This window comes from Nelumbo lutea, chromosome 8 (genome assembly GCF_056320005.1).
Source record: "Nelumbo lutea isolate HS-2025 chromosome 8, American lotus-T2T, whole genome shotgun sequence".
NCBI classification, from domain to species: domain Eukaryota; kingdom Viridiplantae; phylum Streptophyta; class Magnoliopsida; order Proteales; family Nelumbonaceae; genus Nelumbo; species Nelumbo lutea.
In genome coordinates, this window is record NC_142691.1 from 9,290,964 (window position 1) to 9,301,680 (window position 10,717).

The 10,717-nt window shown below is 39.5% G+C and overlaps 2 protein-coding genes across 4 annotated transcripts; one reads left to right on the forward strand and one right to left on the reverse strand.

The window, feature by feature from the left end:
• Positions 1-223: 223 nt before the first annotated feature.
• On the forward strand, positions 224-2,733 carry LOC148842583 (protein JINGUBANG-like). Of its 3 annotated transcripts, none has more exons than XM_088958401.1 (3): positions 224-1,709; positions 2,075-2,183; positions 2,287-2,733. In XM_088958401.1, the coding sequence occupies exons 1-3, from the start codon at positions 335-337 to the stop codon at positions 2,330-2,332; spliced, it is 1,530 nt and encodes a 509-aa protein (XP_088814527.1). In that variant the 5' UTR covers positions 224-334; the 3' UTR covers positions 2,333-2,733. The 3 variants fall into 3 exon arrangements, with proteins under 3 accessions (XP_088814527.1, XP_088814528.1, XP_088814529.1); XM_088958402.1 differs by having other exon boundaries at positions 2,078-2,183; XM_088958403.1 differs by lacking the exon at positions 2,075-2,183 and having other exon boundaries at positions 225-1,709.
• Positions 2,734-6,961: 4,228 nt separating this feature from the next.
• TIP4;1 (tonoplast intrinsic protein 4;1) lies at positions 6,962-9,136 on the reverse strand. The gene is made up of 3 exons (XM_088958404.1): positions 8,347-9,136; positions 7,981-8,222; positions 6,962-7,539 (listed from the first exon to the last, which is right to left on the reverse strand). The coding sequence occupies exons 1-3, from the start codon at positions 8,471-8,473 to the stop codon at positions 7,162-7,164; spliced, it is 747 nt and encodes a 248-aa protein (XP_088814530.1). The 5' UTR covers positions 8,474-9,136; the 3' UTR covers positions 6,962-7,161.
• Between the last annotated feature and the right edge of the window lie 1,581 nt (positions 9,137-10,717).

Genomic DNA, 10,717 nt, shown 5'->3' on the forward strand with positions numbered 1-10,717 from the left:
CGACCATGGATGTATTTACATTATATCAAATTAGACATTTAGAACCCATTCCGTGCACTCATTCAATGGTGAAAAGCTACACCACAACAAAACCCCAAGTGAAATTTTGATGTCGGTATTGGAACAATGCGTAAGCCTATAGGCCTTATACCTTGGGAGATATGTCCCTTTCGTATCTTTTAATGTTTTAACTTGTTCCAAACTAACCGTTGCTACAAATAAGAATCCAGAGAGCTTTTTCTACGGCTCATCTCCTACACTATACCGCTCTCTACTTGGATCATCGATCATCTACTTTTCCCTCTCAGCTCAGCTCAGCCCAGCTGTATCGATTATGGATTTCCATGCGGCCAAGAAGTCGCTTGGGACTTTCTTTGATGATGATGAAGAACAAAAGCCCATCCAATCACCTACTCATCTCTCGTTTGTAGCCCCCCATCATCATCAACAACAATCGGCGGCTGGTCATCAATATGATCCCCAGTTGAGTCCCGAAAGGCTTTCCTCCGCGTCTTTGGTCCACATTGCACCGCCCAGTCCGGTTTCGCCATGGACACTTTCTCCTATCCACACACCCTCACCCTCTCTACTCTACCACTGTGTCGCCTCACTCCATCGACATGAAGGCAACATCTTCTCCATCGCAGTCCTCAAGGGATTAGTCTTCACAGGTTCTGAGAGCAGCCGGATTCGTGTATGGAGGCAACCCGACTACGTCGAGCGCGAGTTTGTCAAGACAAGTTGCGGTGAAGTTCGTGCAATTTTAGCCTTTGGCAACACTCTCTTCTCAGCACATAGAGACCACAAAATCCGTGTATGGAATGTGTCGATTTCAGACAGTTTCAGTTGTAAGAAGGTGGCGACCTTACCTCGCCGAAGCGCATTTCTGTTGTTTCCGAGAACAAACGCCCAGCAACACAAGGACTGCATCTCTTGCCTTGCCTACTATCATGCAGAAGGGCTGCTGTACACAGGTTCTTGGGACAAAACAGTGAAAGCTTGGAGGGTGTCAGATAAGAGATGCATCGATTCATTTGTGGCACATGAAGACAATGTCAACGCAATCGTGATCAACCAAGAAGATGGATGCGTCTTCACTTGCTCCTCCGATGGATCCATCAAAATATGGAGGAGGGTGTTTGGGGAGACCGCACATACTCTCACCATGACACTAAGATTCCAACCATCACCTGTCAATGCCCTGGCCTTGAGCTGCTCCCAAAACGAAAACGATTGCTTCCTCTACTCGGGGTCTTCAGATGGGTTCATTAATGTGTGGGAGAAGGAGAAAGTTTCGGGTAGATTCAACCATGGAGGATACCTACATGGCCATCGCTTTGCGGTTCTGTCGTTGGTAGCTATAGACAAGCTGGTGTTCAGTGGGTCGGAGGACACAACCATAAGGGTGTGGAGGAGGGAGGAGGGGTGCTGCTTTCATGCGTGTCTAGCAGTGTTGGACGGTCATCGCGGGCCGGTGAGATGCCTGGCCGCTACCTTGGCGATGGAGAAGGCTGTAATGGGCTTCTTAGTCTACAGTGCAAGCTTGGATCGTACGTTTAAGGTATGGAGGGTTAAGGTTTTCCCCCAGGAAACAAAGGTGGTGAATCTGGAAGACACGGAGAAGCCCGATCATCATAATAAGACAAAACTCATGGAGTACGAGATGTTTCCGGTTCTATCGCCATCGTGGGTCGAAAAGAAGCGTCAAGGTAACCATTTACGTTAAAAGAGAAATGACTGCTGGTGAATGGTGATTATACCAGATCGAGAATGAAGAAAAGAAGCCCGACCAATTGTTTATCCTGAAAGCATTTTACTTTTTACTTTTTACTTTTAATTTAATTTGCCTAGTTTTAGTAGGTACGTGTACGTAGTTAGTTAGTTAATAACTAGCTAGTGTTTATATTTTATACATAATAATAAGGGAATACTAATGTGCGAATTGATCTTTGTGAAAAATAAATGTGGCCTTAAATTCTTAACGGTGGTGTGGTTAGACAATGAATGCTTAAGCTTCTTCCCAATGTTCTCATTGCTCTTTCATTTTCATACTCATATGTTGTGGACCACCCAGAAGGCCACAAGTCCAGAACTACTGCTCTGGTGGCTGGTACTCCAATTGCTTCACTCTGGTGTCTGGTCGTGGCTTTCAACCAATTACATGTCAAAATTAGTACCGCCAGGCCAGTGCTAAACTGTTCTGCTATTTTCATTAGTAACTATGCCTTACGTGGGCTCTCATGGATTATTGGTTCCACAGCCCCTCACTGTCTTAATTACACACAGGTGTTCATGGAGGCAAAAAGCTGTGCACTGTAGAGAAGGAATTTGAATTGAGGGAAGATAATAAGAGTAAAGACGCGTCGACGTCGTTCATCCCTGTCTCCTGAGTCCTGACATCGGGCGTAAGTTGACGAATCCCGCAAAGTTTCCTCCTAACAAGATTAACCCTCTTCATACTCCTACTCACATATATAGTCATAGAGCGATTCTCACAGCACTTGCATCTGCACCCAGTGAATTAATGAAAACATAGTACAGGGAGATGTTTCCATTGTACGAGCTGTAAGGTAGGTGTGAGGAGTAAATGGTCCTGTCTTTTTTACAGTTTACTGTTATGTTCGTTTTGTATATAAATATCCTTCAGTGCCAAATTAAAACGGCGACACAGTGCAGCAATAAGGCAAACAAAATAGCGATCCGGGCCATCTGCACTCTACTTTTTTTCCTGCACTTCCGTTCAATCTGTGAGTCTGTGCGTGACATATAGGCGTGGTCCCATGATATGCGTATATATAACATTCATTATAAACCTGAATTAAAACTACAGATCGGGCTTATCTTAATGCGGAAAGACTTAGAAAGATAAATAATTTAGATGGGCCTTGCACATAAATTTGAAGATATGTTTTGGCCTGTGCCTAGGCTTTACAAGGCTCTAGAAGGACCCATTTCGGGTATTTGCAGGAGAGTTGCCTCCCCTAGCTCCTACAGAGTTAAGCTTTAGGAATGGAGGCTGGCTCTCTGCCCGACTCAAACTCAAGCTCAGGTTGATCCTTGTTAGTTGGTTCTTTTCTTTGACCCCAAAAGTTTGAGCAGCTTAATTAGTTTAAGAGTTTGGAAATTGAGTTCAAGTGGGGACTTAAATGAGATGCACTGGCTTGGTTCTTAGTCCACCCCTCAGTAACATGCTGTCAATTTCAGTATCTAAAAACGTTCACATCACATTAAAGCTTTTTCAAAAGTCTATTTTACCCATTTTTTTAACCTTCTTGTATATCATATGTATTAAAATATTCTCGTTTATGAGGATAAAAAGTTAAAAACAGGTTCATCAAAAAACAAAATTTTTTAAAATGGTGCAAACTGGCTCAATTGATAAGGTCTCTCACTGGGCTGCAACAAGAGGGATGGGTCGGATTGAAGGTCACCAGCCCAACCCAAGTTTGACGGGCTTAGTCTGATTGAGCCGGTTTGAAAGAATTTATTAATATATTTTTATATGGTTAGCTTTTATCGAGTTTTATAGTTCAATTTAAAAGTATAAATAATTGAAATATGTACAAATCTTATTAACAAATGTACATATACATGTTTTATATGTATATATAATTATAAAGAAAAAAAAGATGGTTTTATCTAAATATAATGCATGTATATATGTATTCGATCAAGCGGGCTCAGGTTGGACTTTGTTTTAGCCCGGTTGGGTTGGACTAGACTAAGGTAGGGCTCTAGTTACTTGAGGTCTCAACCCAAGCCTAACTCAAGTTTAGGCCATACTCGAGCTTGAGTTAGGCCTGCCCAAGTTGCACCCCTAATTGTAGCACAAACTTGTGATTAAATCACGCTATCACTAGTGCTTGTGGGGGATCAATTTCCCCCATTGTGTAGTCTCATGAAGTAAATAATAATAATAATAATAATAATAATAATAATAATAATAATAATAATAATAATAATAATAATAATTAATAATAATAATAATATCATGATGATGATGATGATGATGATGGTGATGAGGGGTAATTTGGCTTGACTTGTTAGCGTGCGGACATGTGGAACGATCTGATGATTAGATGACAACTCAGCATTCTTGGCCACCTCAATAGGCCAGGTCAACTCAGGTACTTTGGGCACCTCAGCCAAGACCGAGGTCCGAGCAACCTGTGGTGACCCAACCTGCCAAGGTGCCATGTAGCCCACTTCTAGAAGCTAACTAGTTGTCTCCGACCTTTCCGGGATCACGCTACTCATCCGCAAGCCTATCCTTATCCCGCCCGGATTGGATGGACTCGATAAGACTTATCAGTTCGCACGAATTCCATCTCTGAGTGTGAAACGGACTCCGGGGATCTCGGATGTGTTTCGTAAGGCCTACGACAGATCACCTTTATAAGGGCCTCACCTCCAACTTTACAAGGTACGCACGATAATAGCTCTCTTGCTTATAAAACTCTTTGCTCGCCCTACACTCTTTGCTAACTTAAGCATTGGAGTGCCCACACCGGGTAAGCCACCCCGAGTCTTCTAGTCGTGTTCTCTTGTAATTCGACCAGCCAATTAAACAATCTGGCGTTCGAGCTGCCATCCAGCTAACAGTAACCAAATCGTGCACCATCAAATAATAATAATAATAATATAAATAATAATAATAATAATAATAATAATAATAATAATAATAATGATGATGATGATGATGATGATGATGATGATGATGATGGTAATGATAATGATGATGATGATGATAATAATAATAATAATAATAATAATAATAATAATAATAATAATAATAATAATAATAATAATAATAATAATATAAAATTGAGATGTTAAAGGATTTATATGGTGTTTTCAAATGAGGGTATTTTTGTCAATTTTGAAATATATATTTTAAAGGCAAAACTAATACTCATCATTAATTAATGGCATTGATAAAGAATACTTATTTCATTCTTGATTCCATCTCTTCCCTTAATATACAAGTTATTAGTAGTAAAATATAAGTATTTTGGATGAAATATGGTTACAAATTGAAATAAAAAAAATTACAATACTTATTTCATTCTTGATTCCATCTCTTCCCTTAAAATACAAGTTATTCCATATGCTATTAGCGCCTACAATGGATCAACCTATCAGTGCATCTAGACTTCATTATATTTTGAACTTAGTTAAAAACTTATCTTATGTTCTCTTTGTATGTAAAAGCTAGGGATGCAAATGGATCGGATTGGATTCGAATCAGGGATATATTTGAATACGATCTGACATTGTTTTCTTCGGATATGATCCAATCTGACTTGTTTTCTTTAAAAATTAAAAAGTTACTAAAGAAAAAAAATAAATATACTAATTTAAATAAAGTAAAAACAAAAATAACAAGTATTTTTTAATTATTTTCATCATATATATACATATTTTTATAAAAAATAAGTAATATAACAAATTTATAAAAATATAATTATAAATAAATAACATATATATGTATTATAAGTATATAATATATATCGGATTGAATATTCTCAGATCGAATAAAGAGTGATCCTTATCTGATCCGATCCAAAAATCCAAATAGAAGTGATCCGAATTCAACTAAATAGGACCGGATCGATCCACTCCATTTGCACCCTTAATAGAAGCAGATTTTTTTACTGTGATTGCCCATTTCTATTGCTCAATGGGCTAAAACTTTTGATGGGGATATTTTTTTGGTAGGACCGAGGGACCGAGCGCTGGACTGGCTGCCCCTAGTTGGTTATAATCAATATTGGGGGATTGATGTGGATTGCAGTCCAATTATCCCTATAATTCTTTTGTTTGCTTAATGATATATAGTTTTCAAGAAAAAAAAGGAGGTGTTTGGTTAAATGCACGTCATTCTTCTTAGTTCCAAAATACATCACATAAAAATGATTTGTTTAAGCTTATGGTGTGTACTAAAATGGGCTGACGAGGTTGGTTTTAGGATATAAAATATTGTAGATTTTGAAATATATCAAAGTCTTGTTTCAAAACACACCAAACCTTGAGGCTAGTGTTTTTAAACTGTTGTTGATTTGGACAATCAGAGTTTTTGGCTTGAAAACCATCCAGGCAATCAGTTTCATTTTACTTCTAACATGTTCTTTAGCAAAAAACCGTTGATTTGGTTTGCAATTTGTTGACCTAGGCATTCAAACCATTGACCCAAATATTTTTCTATTTGGAAGAGACCATCCATTCAAATCGGATGATTGAATCGCTGACCAAATACCGGTGAAGCAATTCCGATTCTTGATCAGTTTTTAAAATATTGTCTTGAAACACTCAATAAGCATTGATTTAATATATTTTAAGAATAATATTTATAATATATTGAATAATATTTATTTTAAGAATAATAAACATTGATTTAATATCCTAAAATTCACCACACTTTTGATGACCACAATTAATTCCGATATGGGTTTCCCTATCTTTTTCAACACAGCCTTGGTGATTAAGACTTGAAGTCACTAGCTAGGTTAAGGTCTATATATGATCCTCATTCTCCTTGCCTCTGGTTAAGAAACCTGAGCTGCATCACGGCACGATGCCTCAATGTGGAGTGATCCCACCAGTGCCCAACCATGTGCTTTGCCATTTATCCCTGAACCCTAAGATGGTATCTGAAAATGACATATCTTAACATTGGCATTGTAGCTCTTTTAATAGTGACCTTAAACAACTTTGTGCAACGAACCAGATCTACAAACAACAGATGACTTGTGCATTTCTCAACAGTACAACTTCCACGCGTTTGTACAAAAACTATTTCTGCCAACATGTCTTAAGATTTGTGGACCGAATTAGCCTTCGTCTTAAAGTTTGGCTGACTGTTCTAAACAAACTTATTAATCGGAGCTGACCGGTTCTCTTCCTTCCCATGCAGCTCACTTACATGATCAAGAATGGAACCAACAAGGAAAACCAATAAAACTAGACAACTAACCTTCCTGTTTAACCTTCGGCAAATAGCATACATCAGATCAAAGAAAACACACTATACCAACATAGGTTGGTGGGATACAGAAATAACATGATCAGATAGAATGGAAGAGAGAGAGAGAGAGAGAGAAAAAGAAAGATTGCTTAGAAATTTTAGAGGAACATGAGATCTGAGAAAGAAAGAAAGAGTGCTTAGAAATTTTCATCTTCTCTAGGGAGAGGAACATGAGATCTGACTATGAAGAAATTCTCGTAGAGGAAGCCGGCCAGGGCTCCACCCAAAAGGGGGCCCACCCAGTAGACCCAATGATCAGTCCAAATTCCGCTTACCAAGGCAGGTCCAAAGGACCTCGCTGGGTTCATCGAAGCCCCAGAGAAGAGCCCACCAGCCAAGATGTTGGCACCAACCACAAGCCCAGTAAGTAGTGGGCCCAATCCATCAAGAGAGCCTTTCTTTGGGTCCACTATAGTGGCATAGACGGTGAACAACAACGAAAAGGTAAGAATAATCTCCATTATGAGTCCTTGCAAGGGGCTCACCCCACTTCCGAGTGTGTGCGCCGGAGTCTCCTGCACCAATGAAACCCATAAGTGATAAGCCTAGTCAAGATTAGGGATGACAATTGACATGACATCTGGGATTAGGAAAAGAAAACAGACCAGGATGGGTTTGATCGTCAGGTCAACCTGACAACAGAAGGGTTAAAGGTAAAAGGCTAGCTAGCCTGCCATGTCCATGAAGGCATGAACTAGTTTCTACCAGAGCAGGAGTGCAGGACGATCGAGCAAATTGTAACAGATGCTAGCTGGAAATAATTTCTGTTCCTGTTTGACAATCTTAAAATGGATATGAGTCTCCATCCAACCCAACCTTCGGCCGGGTCATTTTCCTGGTCAACCGGTCGGGTCCAATATATGGATCTGAGTCCCCAGGCTTTGAAGTTTGAAGCAAATTATATTGCCAGTGAAGCATTGTATTAATAATATAGCACTGTAATGGGAGTTACTCACCAACCCTCCAGTGAGATACTTGAGGAGAATACAAGCCAGTGAAGACGCCAACAATTGATCAATCCAGTACAGAATAGACCGGAAGATAGTTATATGACCCCCTGCTGCAAGACCGATCGTCACGGCAGGGTTAAGGTGACCACCGGAAGTGCGTAGACCGGCGGAGATCATCACAGCCACGACCAATGCATGTGCCACAGCCACGGCAAATAGGCCCACCAGAGAACCCCCAAGCATCTTATCTGTTCAGCAAAACAGGAAAGTTTAGTATTATATGAATTAATGGGGTTCCAACTTCCAACTTCCAAAGAGGCATATATATACTGCGGCCGAAAACACATGTTAGAGCAGACCATGCACATATACCAGAAGTCATAGCAGCTCCCACTCCGGCGAAGACGAAGAGGAAGGTGCAGATAAACTCGGCGACGAGGGCCTTGAGGCAGTCGGTGTCTGTGGCCTCTCGGGCGGTGCCCAACGCGATCTTCGCCATAATGATCACTACTCACCACTGGAGCTTCTCCCTTTCAGCTAGCTCAGGACCTTTTAACTCAACTCTGTTCACTACTCATCCATTCAGCCTTTGCCTACTTAATATATATATATAGGCTTAATAGGCCGAGTCCGAGTATAATACCATGCATCGATCTGGCATCTGCTACACTACTTGTTAAATTAAATATATATAAACTAAGTAAGCATGCAATATCATTTCGGTTCTCACGGTCCCACATGCTACCTTTGAAAGAAAATTGGTTCTCTGTTAAACCACGAAAATACCCTTTGACAATTAGGCTTGTGATGAACCAAAGGATGGCCATTTTGGGAAAGCTGTTCTTTTATTTTAAGGGAAAATTCCAGAACCCTGTACTTTTGAGCCAAGTTTCACTTTAGTTCCTAAACTTTAAAATACGCATTGGTATTTGAACTTTCAAAATGTTATAATTTAGTATCTGCCTTAATTCACCGTCTGTATTCACTTCAGCTAATCCGAAGACGAGGACGATGAAAAGGCTGAAGAAGATGAGAGAGGCTTCTGGTTTTGGATCAAGCCTCGCTCCACCCCTTGCTGGTATCATCAAAGCTTTTGAAAATTTAGATACTGGATTAACACGTTTTAAAGTTTGAAGACTAAGATAACGTTTGACCAAAGTACAAAATGTTAATCTAAAATTTCCCTTTTAATTTGCAATTCAGTAAGTGTGCTGGATGGATTGATTGGCAAACATGTGTTCATGTCCGACGAATTTGGATTTGAGTTAATTATATACATAATAAAATTCTTGATTGCAAAGTTTGAGAGTATTGATGAAGATAAGGTTGCTCATATGATCCCAATAAACTGTACTCTTTATATCCCATCACCCTACAAAAAGATGAAATGTCTTCATTCCAGTGAGGACGTTTTTTGTCTGTCGTGGAGGTTTATGTCGTGTAGTTTCATTTGTGAAGGTCTCCTCTTCCACCTTTTCTTTTATAATTTTGTTGTTTGATTGTGTTCCTTCGAGTCCACATCTCCCTGTCTCTCCATTTGACTGTATATTGATAATTTAGTAGAGAGAGTGGACATTCTGTTCATTAATAAAAGTGAATGCTTCATGATGACAGCGAGGCCACGAGACTTAGATTTGTCTTTTAGTCCATCACTACTCTCTCTTCTCTTCTTCTCCTGCGTACATATAATATTTTTGTATTGCCTATATATTTCATCTCTGCTGTATATTCTCAACCTATCGCAGAGAAAGAAGAAAAAAGCCTTAGGTTCATTGAACCCATATATCAACTTAATCCAATCCAATTAAATGAACTTGCATGTAATACCATGCACTTTGAATTAATTAACCATAGTCCATAGGACGTCGGTAGGATGTATACATCGATTTACGTTATTATTCTACGGGTCCAGAGTTTCATGTCTCTTTAGCTGAGTTGTCCTAAGTCCTAACCAATTGATGAATTGCTGCCTGCTGCTATTGCCAAATCAAGAGAATATTGAAGAATGCTCTCAATACAATACATCAATCCAAGATGAGGTGGAAAATGGGTTTCGTAGGGCCATCTTGCATTATTGCTAAGAAGCCCTTGTTAGACTGTGACGTGACTCGTGACTCGTGAGGGAGCCCACACAGTACAGACACATACTCGACCATCATTTGATTCTCATCATGACTCTATTCTGTTTGCATTTAGCACTTGCAATGGTGGTAACTGGTAGTAGACGATTGATTACATAACGTTAAAAGAGAGCACTAAAAAAAGACTGAGTTGGCCATCCCCAGTCCCCACATCACATACAATGATGTTGTTGGGCCATTGATGGTGATCATGGAATCTGGACTAACTTTTCACAGAAACACTATTAACCTTCTACAACATATGGGGTCCACAGTATGACGTGATCATGTAATGGTGGGGTCACAATTGCACAAACAAAAGGGTTTCTATCCTTTTAAATTTCTTGAATATTCTAAGTGATTCCTCCTTAATTTTAAATTCATTCAAGACTAAAAGACCATGGGAATCACAATTAGTCCCCTTAGACTACCTTGGATTATAAATATTATTATTTAATTTTGTTCTTATGCGTATTAAGTTAATTTAATAAAAGTCAGCATGACATAAAAGCTGCAGATCGAAGATATCATCCCAGGAAGGTAGCACCTTCCACCCTGAACTTTGCCATCAAATTAACCACCACCCATACATACTACAGTGTCCCCATGAGATTTTTCTAATA

Bases quoted from the DNA above. Each gene is read 5' to 3' on its own strand.
- LOC148842583 (XM_088958401.1), top strand. From the start codon at position 335: ATGGATTTCCATGCGGCCAAGAAGTCGCTTGGGACTTTCTTTGATGAT. The intron at 1,710-2,074 runs GTAACCATTTAC...TGGACCACCCAG, and splicing joins GGTCGAAAAGAAGCGTCAAG to AAGGCCACAAGTCCAGAACT. The intron at 2,184-2,286 runs GCCAGTGCTAAA...AATTACACACAG, and splicing joins GTCAAAATTAGTACCGCCAG to GTGTTCATGGAGGCAAAAAG.